At 37.2% G+C, this 20,460-nt stretch overlaps 1 protein-coding gene across 1 annotated transcript; it reads right to left on the bottom strand.

Moving 5' to 3' along the window:
• TPH1 (tryptophan hydroxylase 1) lies at nt 1-19,859 on the bottom strand. Its single transcript, XM_032166482.2, has 10 exons — nt 19,743-19,859; nt 15,069-15,252; nt 12,398-12,498; nt 8,634-8,701; nt 8,285-8,481; nt 5,659-5,794; nt 4,757-4,883; nt 3,067-3,162; nt 1,980-2,113; nt 1-342 (listed from the first exon to the last, which is right to left on the bottom strand). Exons 1-10 carry the CDS (start codon nt 19,857-19,859, stop codon nt 168-170), a joined length of 1,335 nt encoding a protein of 444 aa, XP_032022373.1. The 3' UTR covers nt 1-167.
• Between the last annotated feature and the right edge of the window lie 601 nt (nt 19,860-20,460).

Here is a 20,460-nt window from a genome sequence, read left to right as displayed (position 1 = left end):
TCCAGGTACAAATTTTCAAAGACTAGTGATTCATTAAGTAGTGGAATTCGATAATATTGTTTGGCCAGAAGATGCTGTCCCTCCAGGATCAGGTGTTCAAGAAAAGCAAGAGATGGCCCAGAGGCCTCCGAATTGATGCTCAAATGTTCCTGGATGACTGGCTACTGTTAGATACTCGGCTTCCTGCTGACCTTAGCAAGGGCATCACTGACAACATCAAGATCATGCTGCAGCTCGTTCATGGCACTGGTTATGCTCTTGGTGTCTTTCAGGATCTGAATACTCCGTGTATATGGATTATACTTCACTCCAAATGGACGCTTAATTGTTTTGGTAAATTCTCTATTTAAGAAAACAAATAGGAGACAATCAATTTCTAGGGAATGAATGATGAAAACTAAACAAACAACAGAATCTATTTCACATACTAGGCAAAAGACAAATTTTTGTTAGATATGCGTACAACCAATCTGACCTACTTCTCTACACTGCATTCGCAGAGGCAACCTGGAATCCCACACAAGTGGGAAACCTAAAGTAGTCATAAAATAGTTATAAGTACTTTACGTTATAAAGTAGTTGTAAATCCCTGGTATTACTAGGGAAAGATCCCATAGATGGATTTATTAATCATTTATTACTGTATACATCTCTTGACTACAGTAAGGAGACCAACTACTGTAGTTTTATCAGTAGACGTAAAACTGTTTCATTACAACACTTAACCACATAGTAACAGATCCCTCAGTCATGCCTTATATAACTATACCTACACACATATGTAACCTGTGCGTTTATATAACATATAACACACACAGACACACACATACTCACATACCCCAAAATAGACTAGGAATGGTCCTACCTCCTGCACATGTAGATTTTTTCTGCTTAGAATGTTTCCTTCTAGGCTCCTTTCAAATGACCTAAATTCTGCCCTTTTTTCAAGCATTAAAGTTCTGCCTCCTTTATCAAACCACTGTTTGAACCTCTCATTTGGCACCCCCAAGAACAATCATGTCCAGGACTCCTAGGGATAAATGTGAAGCTGAGGACAACTATACATCAGTAGCAGCTGAAATCCAACTCATAATCCACCTGGTCTATACAGAGGGGACCCCCTTTTCTAAAAGGTTGCCATTTATGCTAGAGGAATCCCTGCTAGTATTATAATTTGGTTTCATGAATGGCCTAACTCCCCAACTAATGGTTTCTCTGAAAGACAAGGACTATGACTTCAGCCCCTATCGATCTCCATCATCACAATGTGACCTCATGACTGCTTCCACTCAATGTTGTCTGATTTATTCTGCTTCGAAAGTCTTTTCTTTTCCTACTACTTCTGTCTTAGTTCAGGCATTTATTTTCGCCTGAAGTGTTCCAAGAATCTTCTAAAAAGTTTCTCTGCCTCCAATATCCTCCTTTCTTAACCACACACTTAGCTGACTAATAAAGTGTAGCTTTGATAACATTGTATGTATCTCCTATATTTCTCAACATCTTGACCTTTTTTCATGCTAACTCTCAGTCTAAAACTTAATATATCTAAATATTATCTATCCTTCAAGTCCTTTCTCAAATAACATTAAGATTACCCTGTTTGTCCACCTGAAATGAGTTGCTCTTGAATAAAATGCAGAACAATGTTTCATCTGTATCTCTCCAAGGCTCTTGTCATTTTCCATGTTATTATATAGTAATTTGCATATCATCTATTTTCCCTATTAGACTACTAAACTCTCTGATTGGAAGAATTGGCAAGAAAACAATTTCTCAATGTATCTGATTCATATTTGCAACTATGCAAAATCCTTATACACAACATACTCTAGATACTTGTTATGAAAGGAAGATGTGTTACAGACAGAAGTCTCCTTGTGGGCTTCAAATTGTCTAGCTGCTTACTTCCGTGACTTATTACCGTAATGGGGCGGATCTTTCACTGAAGAAAATGAAGGCATGAAGAAGATATACTGTACCTCATCTTCTCCTTTGCATCTTCAAAACTTTCAGATACAAAGTAGACATCCTGAAAAGTTGTGATAAGACATTCCTGTTTGCAGGTAATCTTGGGATCAAAGGGCTTTACTTTGGCATGTCCAGAAAGTGCATGCTAGAAGACAAAGAGTCAGTGAATCAAAGAATAATATCTATTTTCATAGATCATGCAACTTCCATAATTGGCTCACCTCTAAACATATTACTAATGCAATGGCCCCAATCTACAATTCCAAACTTATTTCCTATAGCTCTATTCAACCCACAGTACACTCCAGCAAAAGAAATGGCTTGCCCTTTCCTGTAAATACCCCCAAGATCCTTTCCATGGCTTTGTTCTTCCTCTCTTCTTTGTGTAAAAGGCACCCAAGGATCTTTATTTACTTATTCCTGTATTATGGCACCTACTTTCTACCCAACACTAGTTATTCCTATGTATGACTTATATACCCACCATCAAATGCTCCCTGAAAGCAAGACAGTATCTTGGATGGTGTTTCATACACATTCGTTACTCAACAAACATGAGTTTATTTATTCATTGAATAAATAATAAATCTCAAAGAATTCTCTAGAAATTATAGAAGTTATTGCTAGCATATCAGAAATGATGAGGAAACAGCAAGACTTTGTAAGCAAAGATTTTAAAACACTTTTTATTTAAAATATACACATACCATTTCATATATATCAGAAATATATCAAAATATTTCATGTGTGTGTGTATTACTAATGCAATGGCTCCAACCTACAATTCTAAACTTATTTTCCACAGCTCTATTCAACCCACAGTATACTCCAGCAAAAGAAGTAGCTTGCTGTTCCCCATAAATGCCCTTATAAAATTCTGATTTTATATATATATAGTATATAATATATACACATACACATTTGGATTATATTATATAATATATAATTGGGAAATAGAGACAAATACATTCAGGTAATGATTAGTGACATCCCCAAGTATTTTCCATAGTAAGCGCTTGTTCAAAAGCAAAAACTATTTCAGGTTCTATCAATTATATTAGGTGAATATGGTTATATACAAAGATTTGCAACTCTTACTTTGAGTTCACTGATAGAAGAAAGTAAGCCAGCACCAAAGACTCTTAGCTGTCCATCTTGTTTACATAGACCAAACTCCACAGTGAAAAAGTAGCACTACAAAAGAACATCAATATTATTCTCACACACTGAAGAATTCAAATTAAAACAAATTGCAAATTCTTAGTCACTGACCCAAAATACCCTAGAATAAAGTCCAAAATCCCAGTCTAGTTCACAAGTTTTTCTACAATCTGGCCTCATTCTAAACCAGTACTTCTCAAACTTCTGTTCTGATGACTTTTACATACTATTAAAAATTAGAGGACCCCAAAGCTTTTGTTGTGCATGTATGTGTAGGTTATCACTAGCTATATTAGCCATATTAAAAATTAAAACTGAGAGGAAAATGCTTGCTAATTAATTTTAAAATTTAATAAACTCATTTTATGGTAACAAAGAATGTTTTAATACAAATAACTATATTATACAAAACAAAAAACTAAGAAAAGTAGCATTGTTTCACAATGTTATAAACCTTTTTAATGTCTGGCTAGAAGACAGATGGAGTCTCGTGTCTGCTTCTGTAGTTAACCTTTTGGGATATACTGTTTGAGTACATGAGTTACATCAGCTTCATGCGGTTATCTAGTTAGAAAAGCGTTAAATATTTTAATAGTCTTTTTGGATAGTTGTGGATATTCTCCTTTTACTCTGCATGAAGACTCAACAGGTGGATAGAGTTTCTCAAAAGTTCAACTGCAATGTGGAATCTGAATTATGTCGATGAACTGCCTGTTACCTTAAAATCCATTGTGTGCTTTGAATGGATCTTTTATCTAGGCATGATTTTGACCTCAAGGATCCCATAAAAGAGTCTCAGGGACCCCAGAGGTCCCCAAACCACAGTTTTAGAAGCACTGTTCTATTTCACACTGCCTCCCCCACTCTTGGACACTCTGCTCCTAGCTTCTCGCTGTTTCCCCAGACACACCAACCACCTCCTTGTCTTTCCTTGTGTGCCCTCATCCTGAGATGCATTTCCTTCCTTGCTCAGCACATCACTCATTTCCCATCAGCTAATCCAGATGTCCTTCTCCTAGGAAACCTTCCCCAGGTTCTCTATGCTCCCAGAGCAATGTGAACGTTGCTATAGGCTATCTCATTTGACATAACTGTCTCCTCAAACAGTATACAAGCTCCTTAAAGGTAGAAACCAGGCCTTACTCATCTTTGTATTTCCAGGACAGTGTCTTGTACCTAGTACTCAAAAACATTTTAGCATAATTTTAAGAAAACATACCCTTTTTATTGGAAAATAAAAGATAGATAACCTATTATTGTAATCTTGTTTTTCTCTACCTTTTTTAAAGCTCATGTCTCCTTTTGATAAACCTTAAAATTTTACACCCTTCTTTAATGTTATTTGAATTAAAGATTATCAGCAAAAACAAATTTTCTTTTCCGTTCTTTTCTCTTCTCTTCTCTTTCTTTTCTCTTCTTTATCCTTTCCTCTCTTTTCTTTCCTGACAGTCTCTCTCTGTTGCCCAGGCCGGAGTGCAGTGGCGCAATCTTGGCTCACTGCAACCTCCAAGCAAAGACAAATTTTCTAATGGTCATTCTGAATATGTACTTTTAAACTACACAGATACTCATACACCCTACCCCAGGTGAAAATTGCTGATCTATACAGTTAATCCCAGATTTATACCGTTGCCAGTTTTTGAACAGCCTCCTCTGAAGCGCCAAGAGAAGCCAAGCCAATTTCTTGGGAGAATTGGGCAAAACTAGGTTCAGCCAAAAGCGGGACATGGCCTAAGAGTTCATGGCAGGTATCTCTGAAATAGAGGTACAAGTTTGTCATGCTGCAGTGCTTAACATACGTGTATAATCAACCATTCAATCAAATCGAAATCCAATATTTTATTCTAATGATCGGGTGATATTACTTTGGTAATGGATCACAAAGGACAGTAATCAAATAAAAAAAAATTTTGGTTCAAAACCTTGGCCACTCACAGACACATACATGTAAGTGCCTATCAGACACCTATGGACATCCACATGCCACTCCCATCCCCCAATCCTGCCACATACACACCCAAATCAGATCTCTGCTCAAATATTGCCTTCTCAGCAAGGCCTTCCCTGATCACCATTTTCAAAACAGCAACACACACACACACACTCCCACTCATTTACACATTCCTCCATCCCCCTTTCTCAGCTTTATTTTTCTCCATGGGACTCAACATCGCTCGATGCAACATTTGCATACATTTACTTGTTTGTTTATTATCTGTATCCGCCACTGGAATACAAGCTCTATGCAGGCAGAAATTTTTGTCTGATTTTTTTCAGTGTTACATTCCCTATGCTCAGAATGGCAGCTAGCACCTAATAAGTTGTCAATTAATAATCATAATGGCTAACAAGATAGCGCATGGAACATGTATTTCATGCCATGTACCATTCTAAATGCTTGGCATGTGCTAATTTATTTAATCCTCACACACCAAAAAAAAAAAAAAAAAACAAAAAAAACCCATAAGGTAGATGCCATTATTATAAATAACCATTTGATGAATTCCTGGCTAAAATAGAAGTACTTACGGCTCTGGGGTATAGAAGGGATCTGAACTGTGTCTCACATATTGAGTGCAATGAAAAACTCGAAAGGCTAAACCTGATAAGAAATCTCTTGGTGATAAGTAACCAGCCACAGGACGGATGGAAAAACCTGTACGCTCTGCAAAGCAAAGGAGAAAACAAAATCTTTACCAGAATAGACCCCTGACTGCAGCATTTTAGTTCTGCTAGTGGCACCAAGTAACTGATGGAAGGCATGGAAACTAAAATTTATCATATGCATATTAAGGGGAATTAATTATTATTAAGCACTTGCTATGGCCAGGCAATGAGTTAGACCTTTTACATATCACATCTCCTTTCATGTTTACAACATGAGTTAAGGATGTTTCTCCTTATTGTGACAACTATGAAATGGAGGCTCAGAGACTCAATAATGTGCCCAAGTCCACACATTAGTTGATAAAGGTAGAATGAGAACTCAGATTTCCTCATGCCATACAACACCTTGCTGTCTCCCTAAAGGTTTTATACTATCTTCTGGATAATATTCTTTTTGTAAAAAATCACTAACAAGATGTATTCATTTAAATCAGAACGATTTCTGAAGCCGTGCCATTTTTAGCCAGTACCATCTCTTGTAAAGTAGTCCCTTTCTTTTATCTAAACTGGATAGTGCTCTTCCATCTCCCAACAGCCAAGACTGCATGCATACCGTAAAAGAGGTCTGCCACTAGGATTCAGTGGTTCAGCAGACCCCTGTAAGCCCAATCTTGGCCTTCATTCCAAACCCTCACAACTCTGGTATTCCAGTTCCATCAGCTGTGTTGTATTCGGATGCTGCCATTCTGATGGGCAGACTGCATTGTCCAGTAAAAATTTCCATAGTGATAGAAATGTTCCATATCTGTGCTGTCCAATAAGGCAACTACTAGCCACATGTAGCCATTGAGCATTTGAAATGTGGTTAGTGTGACTGAGGAACCAACCTCTTGATTTACATTTATTTTAGTTATTTAAATTTTAAACAACCAAATGTGTCTAGTGTCTACCATATTTAATAGTACAGGTATCCCCTTCCAACTTTTGCTTGAACTTTCTGTTAGTTTTGATTTCTCTTTGATACTTGGCCTTGAAGCATTTTCAGCAACACATTCTGCAGCCAGCCCAGGCTCCAGACCCTAAGAGATCAGCTTTCAGTTTTGTGTGTATAACAAAGCATTTCCTCCAAATCTCATGCAAATGTGATGTTACAACTTCTGTAGCATATATCTGTCCATCTTTATAAGTCCAGCGATGTTATGTGCATTGGTTCACTATTTTTCAAAAGTTTAGTTTTTATAGAAACCACTTACATAATTTCTTCCCTTGTAGAAACTGTATTGCTCTTTCCTGTTTATTTCATCTAGTTTTGTGTGTAGTTGTTGAATACTGTTAAGGAGTTAAATAGATATGTAGATTTTTTTAAGTCTATGTAAGAAACTCAAAGACAGCAATTTCAGACCATGATGGAAATATACTAAACCCTTTTGAGTCACAGCATAACTGCTTTGTTTTCTCCACTATGGTAATCTGCTGAGATTATCTACTGAGATAAAAGGGAAAATTTATACTTCTTAAACATTGTAAACCCTTGAAGATAGATCACTGATCATTTTACTTCCTATACTAGCTAGAAAAAAGAGGCCTGAACCAAACAAATATAAAGAACTAAAAGGAATAAAATTGTCCTTACTCTTTGTTTATGCCTCTACTAGCACCATCTTTTTTCTTGCTAAAATTATAAAATCTTAATGTGGAAAAGGTCTTCAACCTTCTCCAAGATGTTTGAATCTCCTCTGCCAAATAATGGGTGTGGAGCTTTTGCACGAACACCCCCACGGATGAGGAACTAACCATCTCATCAGCCTGTTCTATTTTCAAATCACTCTTTAACAAAATATTCTCTATTCTGGGCCAAAAGCTTGAAGTTTCTATCCAACAGTCCTTTACTTTAGAGTCGCACAGTAATCCCTCTGTTATAAAGATGGCTTTCAAATATTTAAATAAAGCTATAACAGCCCCTAAATCTCTAGGTTAAACACCCTAAGAGTTCTTCAAATTTTACTTATGTGATACAATTTCAAATATAATTCTGCTCACTTTCCTCTACCTTGGCTGCAGGTTATGATTATCCTTCAGTGTGGTGCCCAATCCTGGATCCAACACACCAGGACAGAGTATGGGAAAATTCTAACCTCCCGTATCACTACGCTTTATTCCTCTATTAAAAATGCTGTCATTGTCAGGCGTGGTGGCTCATGCCTGTAATTCCAGCACTTTGGGAGGCTGAGGCGGGTGGATCACTTGAGGTGAGAAGTTCAAGACCAGCCTGGCCAACGTGGCGAAACCCCATCCCTACTAAAAATACAAAAATTGGCAGGGTGTGATGGCGGGTGCCTGTAGTCCCAGCACTTTGGGAGGCCATTGCAAGAGAATCGCTTGAACCCAGGAGGCAGAGGCTGCAGTGACAGAGGCTGCAGTGAGCCAAGATGGCATCACTGTACTCCAGCCTGGGCAACAGAGAGACTCTTTAAAAAAAAAAAAAAATGCTGTCATGATCAAAACAGAGTTCAGCAACCCCCTTATAAAAAATTAATTAGCTTATTACCTTTTAAAAAGTTGGAGACATCTTCCAATTGTGGGATATTATCTTCCCGATATCCACAATATTTAGAAAGCAAAGGTAAGTTTTTGAGATACTCTCTGCAAGCATGGGTTGGGTAGAGTTTGTTGAGCTCTTGGAATACGGTTCCCCAGGTCTTAATCTCCTCTTCAGTGAATTCAACCTTTGGAATGGGGTCTCCACTAATGAGATAAAGGGAAGGAGTTGTTTTGAATTAGCATTTAATAAATAGTGGCACTTATTTCACTTTCTACTTGCCAAATGAACACAATTTATTCTATTCACTTATTTTATTATCTCAAAGTTGGCTATATATTTTTTAAAATATACTTACTGTTTATAGTTCATAGCCAAGTCCGCAAAATACTTTCGACGTTTACGGTAGACATTGTCTTTGAAGCCCTGATAATTAAAGATATGTTTTTAAATATCCATACTAAAAAATACTTGACAAATGATATTTGGGAAACATTTCATTATTACTAGAGCTATTATATTAAAGGGCTACATAATTGTTACTAAGAGCAAGCATTATTTAGAGATTTATGATCATTTTTATTTTAAAGTCAATGTTACATGACAGCTTTATACTCCAGTAGCTACAAAGATAAAAGATATAATGGATACAAAGATAGAATTGTGCCTACAAAGATAAAAGTTTAAAGAATAAGGAAACCACCATCCCATTTAAATACATGGCTCTTTTCCAAGGGTGAGGGTTTTTTTCCTTAATCATTTGACTGTATCTTCAGTTATATTTACCTATAATAGTAATTAATAATAAAAAGTAATTAATATTTGAAATAGTGACTTAACTGAATCTAGTCTTAGATTTTATCACAAAATGCAAATATATTTGCCATTTGCAGAAACAATGATGATTTAAAAAGCAGACAAAATAGTAACATTAGAATTTATACTCACGAAAAAAATTTTTTTAGACAAAATGGCTGAGCATGGTGGCTCAGGCCTGTAATCTCAACACTTTGGGAGACCTACGAAGAGAATTATTTGAGCCCAGGAGTTTGAGACCAGCCTGGGCAACAAAGGGAGACCCTGCCGGTACAAAAAAAATTTTTAAATAACAATTATAACTAGCCAAGTGTGGTGGTGCATGCCTGTTGTCCCAGCTCCTCAGGAAGGTGAGGCAGGAGGATGGCTTCAGCCCAGGAATTCTAGGCTGCAGCGAGGTATGATGGTGCCGCTGCACCCCAGCCTAGGCAATAGAGGGAGACTCTATCTTAAAAAAAAAAAAATCAAAAATCAAAGCCCAGGAGAAAAAAAATGCAAATAATGGGAAAGAAGCAGACACCTGAAAAGAGAGAATGAGACTTATCTCTTTAATACAGATCTATGAAGTAGCACAGATTTACTATGATTTGTGCTAAAATCTGGAAAAACAAATATGAACAAAGCACAGTCTAGGGCTTAAAGGAGTTTACATGAAGCTGTTATTGTAAAATGATACAATAAGTGTCTCATCATATTGCACAGATATGGACAGAACGGCATGCACACTTATGACGATTGTGTGGTTCAGGGAAGGCTACCCAGTGATGACTCTCGAGCTAAGACACAAAAGAGGAGTGGAAATAGCACAGTGATTTAAAAAACAAAAACAAAAACAAAAACAAAAAAAACAGCTTGTTGTGCCTAAGAAAATACAAGCAACCCCATGTTGCTCAGACTTGGAGAGTAAGGCGGAGCATGTTGAAACTAGTTGGGATCTGCAAATTAAAGGTCCATTAAGGAGCTTGGAGTTTAGCCTTGGGTAATGGGAATCCACTGGTGTTTTTTAAATAACTTTATTGAGGTATAATTCACATGCCATAAAATAACCATTCAGTGGTTTTTAGATATTCACAGAGTTAAACAACCATCTCCATCATCTAATTTCAGAAAGATTCTGTCACCCCAAAAAGAAACACTATGCTCATTAGCAATCACTCTCCAACTCCACCCCAACCCTCCTCAGCTCCTGGCAACCAGTAATCCACTGTCTATTTCTATGTATTTTTCTATTCTGGACATTTCATATAAAAGGAATCATACAATATGGGACCTTTTGTGACTAGCTTCTTTCATTTATCATAATGTTTTCAAGGTTCATCTATGTTGTAGCACATATCAGTATTCCATCTCTTTTTATGGCCAATAATATTTGCTTATATAAATATACCATACTTCATCCATTTATCAGTTAATGGACATTTGAGTTGTTTCCACTTTTTTGCTATTATGAATAAAGCTGCCATAATCATTTGTGTATATGTTTTTGTATGGATATATATTTTCAATTCTTTTAAGTATGTACCTAGGAGCCACTGGTGATTTTTAAGAGAGAAGATGAATAATAGGAATATTGAGGTTTTTGATCATTCTAATGAGGATAAGGAGGAGGTGTTTGAAGGTGACAAGGCTAGAAGAAGGGAGACCAGTTTAAGGGATGTGGTAGTAGGAATGAATAAGGAACACATTTAAGAAATACCTAGGAGGTGAAAATCAGCAGGACTTAGTAGATCAGTAAAACTGATGTACTCACCTTTCCATAAACATGCCCCAGATTTTCTTGCCTCTGAACCTTTGCTCATATTGTTCCCTCCTGAATTGTTCTTCCTTTCCATCTCTTATCTGCTGAAATCTTTTAAGGCCCAATTGAAATGTTGCCTTTCTCTGATCTCTTCAGCTAGAAATGTTTGCTCTCTTATGTATATTTTGAGGCAATTTTTTCATGAAGCAAAATTTTCACCTAGTGCACTTTTTACATTTTATCTTGTGTGTGTTTATTTATATATGTGTGCTTTAGCTTTTCAACGAGACTACATGCTCCTTTCTGGCAAATACTGCAATTAATTGCAATAGTCATTCAATAAGATTATAGAATAATTGGACAGATCATCTAGTGGCTGTCTAAGGTAGTATAAAAAGGTCACATTCACACAGCTAACATGTGAGAGAAGCTACATTAAAGCTCTGGTCAGTTCAACTTCACAAGTGCACTCTCTTCTCTCCTCCCCTCCCAGAAATGCTCCAGATTTACTAATTCTCCAACTCTTGCCTGTACTGTACAATTTTCCGAGGAAACAACTTCCTAGTTCATCAACTGCCTAATAAACCAATCATGCTGGGCAGCGTGGGTGGCAAGTCTTTCTCTGGCCCACTTTTATTTATCTCCCTTTCCAATAACCCACGCCCATTTAAATAAAAATTGATTGCAGACCCTGTCTTCATTTTAGTATAACCTTTTGAATAGCTCTTAATAATAGGAATGCTGGGCATGAGACAGATATTTTGGAACAAATGAAGCTACATGTTTTTCAGGCAGCTGGTCTCAATTCCACCAATATGGAGGTCTACTAACACTTGTTGAAATCTTTTTTTTTTTTTTTTTGAGACAGAGTCTCGCTCTGTCACCCAGGCTGGAGTGCAGTGATGCGATCTCAGCTCACTGCAAGCTCCACCTCCCGGGTTCACGCCATTCTCCTGCCACAGCCTCCCAAGTAGCTGGGACTACAGGCGCCCGCCACCACGCCCGACTAATTTTTTCTATTTTTAGTAGAGACAGGGTTTCACCATGTTAACCAGGATGGTCTCAATCTCCTGACCTCGTGATCTGCCCTGGCCTCCCAAAGTGCTGGGATTACAGACGTGAGCCACCGCGCCCAGCCCACTTGTTGAAATCTTGATTAAAACATTATCTCATTTAGTCTAGAAAAAAACACTTTCTCTAAAAAAGTTGCCCTTAATTTTTAGCTTGCTTTAAATTGTTTTTATAAATATATTTATTAAACATACTTACAGGGTGATAGTTTATGTCTGTTATCCCAGCACTTTGGGAGACCAAGGTGGGTGGATCACCTGAGGTCAAGAGTTTGAGACCAGCCTGGCCAACATGGTGAAACCCCGTCTCTACTAAAAATACAAAAATTAGCTGGGTGTAGTTGTGGGCACCTGTAATCCCAGCTACTTGGGAGGCTGAGGCAGGAGAATTGCTTGAACCCAAGAGGCAGAGGTTGCAGTAAGTGAAGATCGTGCCACGGCTCTCCAGCCTGGACAGCAGAGCAAGACTTGGTCTTAAAAAAAAAAGAAAATACTTACAGGATGGTCTGCATCTAGTTCAGATCCATACATCAGAACTCTGTTGGCACAATGGTCCAGGTCAGAAATCTTCTTTGGAAACCAAGGAACAGTTTCCATACCTGTAAAATTTAAAAAAAAAAAACCTCAAAGTTGAAGAGACAATCTTAAACAAGACAATAAAGAAGAGAAAATTAAATTCAGTTGGATGAGAGTTTTAATTTTAGCTTGTACATCAAGGCAAGATTTATACGAGTTAAGTAAATTGCCCTATTTCTAAAAAGTAAAATTTATTCAAAATTTCTGAGCTTTAATTTTTTTTTGAGTCTTCAGGTTGATGTTCTAAGTTTTGGAGAAATACTGTACTTTAGAAACAGACTAAAAGTTTTAAAAATGCTTAAGCTACATATCTAGTTATTCAACAAAAGCAGAATAAAGATGCACAACTTTATTTACAGACCAAGGTACAAACTTAATAAAAACTTCATTTATTTTTGCCGATGGAAAATATCTTAGAAATCATTTGTCTTTGCCACCTTGATCTTCTCACCATTCCTCAGACACGCAAGCCCTCATAAGACTATGGGGTTTTATATAGGCTACTCTTCTGCCTGGAATAGCTATTCCACTCCCATTCCCTGCCCCACTCTACCCTTCTGTTTTCCTGAGAATATCCTTCACATCCTTCAAGACCCAAATCTAATGAGATCTTCTCATTCCGCAAAGCCTTCCCTCACCCTGTAGGTACAGCTAATTTCTGTCCCCTGGGTTCCCATGACATTATATTTCTCTCTAAAGGCTTTTACTATGTTTTATTATAATGTACCTGCTTATATGTCTGTCTTACATGAAACACTGGAAACAACTGTAGGGTGGAGACTATATCTTTTTGTATCCCTATTTCTTAGTAGAAATATCTGTCACAAGGTTGGTATACCCTAAATATCAACTGAACTATTTAGTCATCAATACACCTCTGCATTTTACAGATGAGGTAATCAAACTCCAGAGAGGTAATTTATCCAAGGTAACTCACTCCTCTTGGAAGACAGAGGACTAGAACTCAGCTCTTCTTGCCCCAGCATATTGCTCTTTCTAACATATCCAGGAGTGATATTCAAGGGATTTAACAACAAATACAACAGGAGTAGTAATCACTCAAAATAGACATCAGCAGAGTTCTCAGCTTCTGCTCTGCAAGCTGTTAACTCTTTTGTTGTTAATGATGGGTGTGGGACTTCTTGGGGGGACGGTATCTGGAGCAACAGAGGCTTCAGGCATGGTGAGGAGCCCTCAAGGGACTTGGGGAAGTAGCTCTCTGCCAGCCAGAAGTGGAGATATATCAGTATTTTAATAATTATATAGCTGTACGAACGCATAGCAGATGAACAGCAGTCCTGATTACACCTCAAATATTGTGGACATAATCTGAAGAGATTATTTTAGATTGAGTACCATATATAAAATGTACCTAAATTATCTATTTGTCTTTTGCCTCGAGTGAACTTCAAGGATTTTTTTTACCAGTAGAGATCTTAACCTTTATCTTTGCTACCTGAGAAACTGAAACTTTAGAAAGCTTTATTGTTTCTCATTTGCTTTTGGAAGGAATGCTGTACATCAGTTGTCCCTGACCTTTTAGGCACCAGGGAGTGGTTTTGCGGAAGACAATTTTTCCAAGAAGGAAAGACGGGGAGGCGGGAGATGGTTTCATCAGGCATTGGATTCTCATAAGAAGCATACAACCTAGATCCCTCACACACACAGTTCACAATAGGGTGCACGCTCCTAGACGGAGCTCAGGCGGTAAGGATCGCTGGGCCTGCTGCCCACCTGCTGCTGTGCAGCCTGTTTCCTAACAGGCCACGGACGAGTCCCCTGCTATACATATTGTGTGGCATTTCATAGTTGTCAGCAACTGTCAACATTTGCAACAAATTTAAATATTCATTTACTATCTGCTAGATGGCAAGTCTTATGAGACTTACTAAGTGCTCAGGGATTGTGAATTATAGGTTTGTCAAATCAAGAAATGATGACTTGGAAATTGAGAGACAATCAATTTCTGATTATGCCAAATTGTGTCTTTCTTTCTTTCTTTCTTTCTTTTCTTTTCTTTTCTTTCTTTCTCTCTCTTTCTTTCTTTTTCTTTCTTTCTCTCTTTCCTTTCTTTTTTTTTTTTGACAGGGTCTTGCTCTGTCACCCAAACTGGAGTGCAGTGGTACGACCTCGGCTCGGCTCTACAGCCTCAACCTCCTGGGCTCAGGTGATCCTCCCACCCCAGCCTCCAGAGTAGCTGCGACCATAGATGCATGCCACCACACCTGGCTAGTTTTTGTATTTTTTGCAGAGACTGGGTATCTCCATGTTGCCCAGGCTGGTCTTGAACTGGACTCAAGTGAGTCTGCTTTGGCTTCCCAAAGTGCAGGGATTACAGGCATGAGCCACCACACCCAGCTGTTTCTTATACTCAAGATTTTCTTTTTCATTTCTCTTACACATGATCAAATGTTGCTTTATAATTTCTCTTTGGTATCTGGAGCAACTATATTTTGTGTTCCCTTCACTACCAGACTATAAGCAATTTGGAGAGCTTGTGTTTTATTATTTTCATGTCTTCAAGATAAATATAAGACTAGACACACATTAGGTGTTTCATCTTCTAAATAGTATTTTCACCTTTCGAACTTACCATCTTCCTTCACAGTAAAATTATCTGGTGGATTCACAGAGAGAACATTGGTATGAGACTTCAGCAGATGAAAAATATCATTCAATTGTTCTCTGTTGATGTCACAGTCAACAAAAATCTCAAATTCTGAGTTTCTTCTTTTTGATTTTCGGGATTCGATATGTAACAGATTCACATGCTTCTCCTGTGTAAAGCACAGGGTTAAGATTTCATGTAACTGCCTCAAATGTTAATAGTCTTTGAGCAGGCTACTTTAATTACCACTAAAAGTCAGATTCACACTTCTCAGAACAGCCAAAGGGAAAAAGGCTGTTTTTAGTACTGCCAACAACAAAATAATTCCTTCTTAAAAATTATGTATTAGTCAGAAAAGTTTTCAAAATTCATCCCATCCTCCAGAAACCAATAAAATAACACACACTAGAGGTCCTTCAGATTGTCAGAATTAATCAGAATTCAAATCAAAATATTATTAAGTTTCCTGGCTAAGAGGAATCTTTTGAAAATTCTCATAAATAAAAGCTAGTTTTCAAAAAGTGATACCAATGTTAGTCCTGGAGAAAGAAGAGTTTCCCTTTCAAAAATCCATTTAATAAAATTAGATGAGCAGCTTGAGCACAGGGTATTTAATACCTCAGATCTCTTAAGCTACAATCTTAGTAACAGCTGAACCAGATCTCCTCTTCTGACCTCTTCCAAGTCAGGCTAAGATGGCGGTGCTGTGTGTAGATGTGTGGGAGGAGGGTATGTTCTCTTACCAATTTGGGTAGCTGAGGAAGAGTGCTGGGGACATGATAATGAAACATGAGCACTAATCACCCTATAGTTTTTTCATCTAAAGAAATGAGAAGGTTAGAGCAGATAATCTCCAATACTAACCAGTGCATCCTAAAATAACTCAGTGAACACCTGTGTAACTAGGTAAGGGCTGCAAAGAATATAAAAGGAAGACATAAAGGAATTTACAATCTAGTTGGCTAACACATGGAAGATTAAGAAAGTAAAGAGTGTTCAGATGCAGATGCTCAGCAAAGGGAAAAGCATTACGACTTAAGAGAGAGTAGAAAGTTTCATGGAGCAGGTGGGAACTTAAATGAATCTTAAAGAATAGATAGAATAGGCCAGGCGTGGTGGCTCACGCCTGTAATTCCAACACTTTGGGAGGCCAAGGTGGAAGAATCACTTGAGCCCAGGAGTTCAAGACCAGCCTGGACCACATAGCAAGACCCTGTCTCTACAAAAAATAATAAATTAGCCAGGCGTAGTGGCACACACCAGTAGTCCCAGCTACTTGAGATACTGAGGTAGGCGGGTCACTTGACCCCAGGAAGTTAAGGCTACAGTCAGCCATGATTGTGCCACTGCACTCCAGCCTGAGTGACAGAGTGAAACCCTTTCTCAAAAAAAAAAAAAAAAAAAAAAAATCAGGGAACATGAGCTAACAAGAAAGAGGAGTGAGTGATAGAGGATGTTAGGAAATTAGAATAGGCAGGGTTTATCCGGGAACATAGAATTTGTCACAGAATCAATAGAATTCAGTTATAAAATATACTGGGATTTATCAAGAGTAAAGAAGAGTTTCATTTCATCTATTTCTTATAAATTTTTACATTAATAATGCATTTGTAAATATTTTCTAAATGATGACTTGAATAAATATAAAGCTAAACTATGTCTTTGGAGAAAAAAAAGATGCAAAAATGTCAACTATTCCTAAATTAAAATCTCAATGGAATTTGGTGAGGAAATGTAATTAAATAATTCCCAAGTTCATCTGGAAAAAAATACAGTGTGGAAAATTCAGATAAAGTAGAAGTAGTAAGTGAAACATTCCCTATCAGACATTTCGGTTACAGAAACAGAGGCATAGAGAGGTTAAGCAGTTTGGCCAGAAGCACACAGGTGACGAGTGTCAGAGCCGGAATTCAAATCTAGGCTGTCCAGCTCCACAGTCCATGCGCTTAAACACTATGCTGTAATCCTGTTGCACAAGGAAGGAAAAGTCACAAAGGTGGATACTATGGCTCTTCTTCAAACAATATTTACATAATCTTAATAATAAAAACACTAAAGATTGACAGAGCCAAAAAACGGGACACAAACACATTGGGAAGATGAGTGGAAAGGAAGTTGAAGAGGCCATCGGAAGGGGAGTTGTGTCAAGAAACCCAAATTTTTACTTCAATGTTGAAAATCAATAGATAATTACCTATAATTTTAGAAATCAAGAAGTAGAAGCAGAATAAGCATATAATTTATAAGTGTGGAAGTAAATATTAGAAAAATAGTTTAAAGAGTTGAAAATGGTTGCCTCCACTAGGCAGGGGATAAGTAAAATGGATGGAGACACACCCGGAGAACACCATGTAGCAGTTACAAGAATGAATGAGATGTTCACACAGCAGCGTGCATAGGTCTTAAAAACAGTGCTGGATGGGAAAAAGAATCTTTATAGCACAATATGATTATATAAATTACTAATACATGCACACACAAAAACTACATATTCTAAAGTGCAGATAAAAGTAATTCAATGTACATATCAAACATGAGAGCAGCTCTCTATCAGAAGAGAGAAATGGACATAGAATTGAAGAATGAAATTAAACAGGAAGAGGTTGCACAAATCAACGATGATGGTGTACATGTGATTTAACGAGTGTGATTAACTCAAGCTTCTGCACATAAGGTTGCAAAAAAATTAAATGGAACTTAGGAATGAAGACACACAGAGCAAAAGACTACTTTTTAAAAAATATGTTTTATAGTATGGGTTGAGTTGTTTTCAAGCTATGCACAATTATTCTTTGATTAAAAATTAAATTAAAATAAGTTGATGGAAGAAGACATACAGGCATTTTATTTAAAGATCCAAGGATAATCAATAGAATAGCTAAAAGTAATAATATAATTATCAGATTTGGAAGGACTGGGAGAGGGAAGGGAGGGAGGTGGTATCAGTATCATTGTTCATAATAGAAAGTAAATGAATATAGTGTGAAGTCAATAACTTGAAAAGACATATAAGAGCAATGTTTCAATTTCATAAACTCACCACCAAAAAAACTAAAGGCCAGAAATAGTTAAAAGAGATTGTCTCTAGGGAGTGGGACTGAGAATATAGTATGTGTTAGGTAAGAAAACTGATGCTTTTCATTACAAGCTCTTCTAGACTATCTGTATTTAAGATTTTTAATTCTTTGAAATATTCTTTGCAAACGGCTATATAATAGTAAGTCATATGATTATTAACATAGCTAACATCTATTGATCACTTACTTTGTACTGTACCATCCTAAGCACTTTAGAGATATTAACTCCACTAAAGCTCACAATGACCCTATGAGGTAGGTAGAGTTCTCATTTTACGGACATAAATCCTGAAGTGTAGAGAGATTAATCAATTTGCCCATGATCACCCAGGTAATAACTGACAGAGCAAGGATTTGAATCCAGGTGGCCTGTCCCTGGAGACCAGAGCTTAACCACAGTGGTGTTCTGCTATCACAATTCAACATCCCCTATATTAGGACAAGTGGATTATTTATAATTTTTAGTTCCTATAAACAATAAATCTTTGTGTGTCCCTGAGCCCTTAAACTCAGTTAGGTCCCCCAAGTTCAATGCTGTCAGAATATCTGGTACTTCTGTTTCATGTCACTTTACACATAGTAATTATTCACTTACTGCAGCTGTTTGTTTAATGTTGCCTTCCCCACTAGATTATATACTCTGTGAGGACAGGCACTGTGTTTACTTTGTCCAGCTCCACATCCTTAGTGTCTGCTGTGGTACCTGACACATAGTAAGGAGTCAATAAATATTCATGTTCTGCCTGACTGAGCCATATTTTTAAGACAGATTTATGAAATTAGAATTATGGGTCAAAAATATGAATATTTTACGGCTCATAATACATATTACCAGATAGTTTCCCTACATGGTACACAAATTTATCCTTGTGCCAAAGGTGCATTGGAGGGTAATGTACCTCCAGTACAATGAAGCTCTGACAATAGGAGACACTGTCATTATAGAATCTTTGCTACATGAAAATAATATCATTAAATATACTATGACTATATCATTAAATCTCAAGTATATAATTAATAATATATGATTAAATATCAATACAATTTTAATATTTTATTAAAATTTGCTTCTCTAAAATCTATGAAGTGAATCTTTTCTCCCCCATTTCTCAAAGTAGCTATTTGTATCTCCTCTTCTATAAATTGTTTGTATCCCTTGTTAGAATTCAGCACTATTTTAGAAATGTAAGTTCTTAACAAATGTTTGTACTCCATCTCTGAAGAGTTTACAATAATTTATATATATATAATACATAAAAATTATATATTTCTATTATATATATGTATATATATATAGAGAGAGAGAGAGAGAGAGAGAGAGAAATCTCACTCTGATACCCAGGCTAGAGTGCAGTGGTGTGATCATAGCTCACTCAATGTCACCTTGGACTCCTGGACTCAAGCAATCCTCCCACCCCAGTCTCCCAGGTAGCTGGAACTACAGGTGTCCACCACCACACCCAGCTAAATTTGGGGTTTTTTTTTAAGAGATAGGGTCTTGCTATGTTGCCCTATATTTTAAATACAGTTTTAGAGATTCATTTCTAGAAGAATTCTGTGCAAAAATATAAAAAATGCTTACCTGAAAAATTTTCAAGGCTTTTATAAGTCCTCCAACTTCATTCTTTAAGGAAAAAATGAGACTTGCTCTTCCCCTTTCTAAGGAATGGTCTTTGTTCTCCTTATTGTCTTCAATCATGATGAATTTGGAGTAATTCTCTAAAACTAAAGTATGAAAACAAAGACAATGGGCTAAAAAAGAAGTTGCACAATGCAGACAATATTTGATAACTAAGGGCTCATTTACTTCTAGGAGCTTCAGTTTCTTAACCTTTTATAAAACCTGGATATGCAGATAAGCTTTGCAAGAATCTAGTGAGACCAAAATAAGATAAAACTTTGCCTGACACCCGCCTAGAATAGAATAGGCAAACAATACATGTTAGTAGTTCCCTTTCGTTTTTTTCTAAACCAATCCCTCTTTTAGGGCATGACTCAAGCCTGCTGGCTTCTTGCAGTCTTCCCAACTATTGTAGCCTAAACTAGTCAGGAAGGTCTACCTCCTCCCCGCCTTGCCCACAATCTTAGCACTTCATTATACCAGGTCTCAGATGGTTTCCCCAAATGTTTTATTTGAACATATCTCACCTTCTAACAAGGCAGCAAGCTCCTCCAGAGTGGGGACAAGGCTTTCTATTTATTTTGTGAACTAAAGGCCTGGCCAGCTCTAGATATATGTGCACTAGATGGATAACTGCTAGCCAGGAGAATTCTAGTTCTGCTTCTCAGAAGATGAACCA

Source organism: Hylobates moloch, unplaced genomic scaffold, assembly GCF_009828535.3.
Source record: "Hylobates moloch isolate HMO894 unplaced genomic scaffold, HMol_V3 SCAFFOLD_11, whole genome shotgun sequence".
In the NCBI taxonomy this organism is placed as follows: Eukaryota; Metazoa; Chordata; class Mammalia; order Primates; family Hylobatidae; genus Hylobates; species Hylobates moloch.
This window is presented reverse-complemented; position numbering and strand designations above follow the sequence as displayed.

Bases quoted from the DNA above. Each gene is read 5' to 3' on its own strand.
- TPH1 (XM_032166482.2), bottom strand. From the start codon at position 19,859: ATGATTGAAGACAATAAGGAGAACAAAGACCATTCCTTAGAAAGGGGA. The intron at 12,499-15,068 runs GTAAGTTCGAAA...TAAATTTTACAG, and splicing joins TTTTACTGTGAAGGAAGATG to GTATGGAAACTGTTCCTTGG. The intron at 4,884-5,658 runs GTAAGTACTTCT...CCTCTATTTCAG, and splicing joins CCCTTCTATACCCCAGAGCC to AGATACCTGCCATGAACTCT.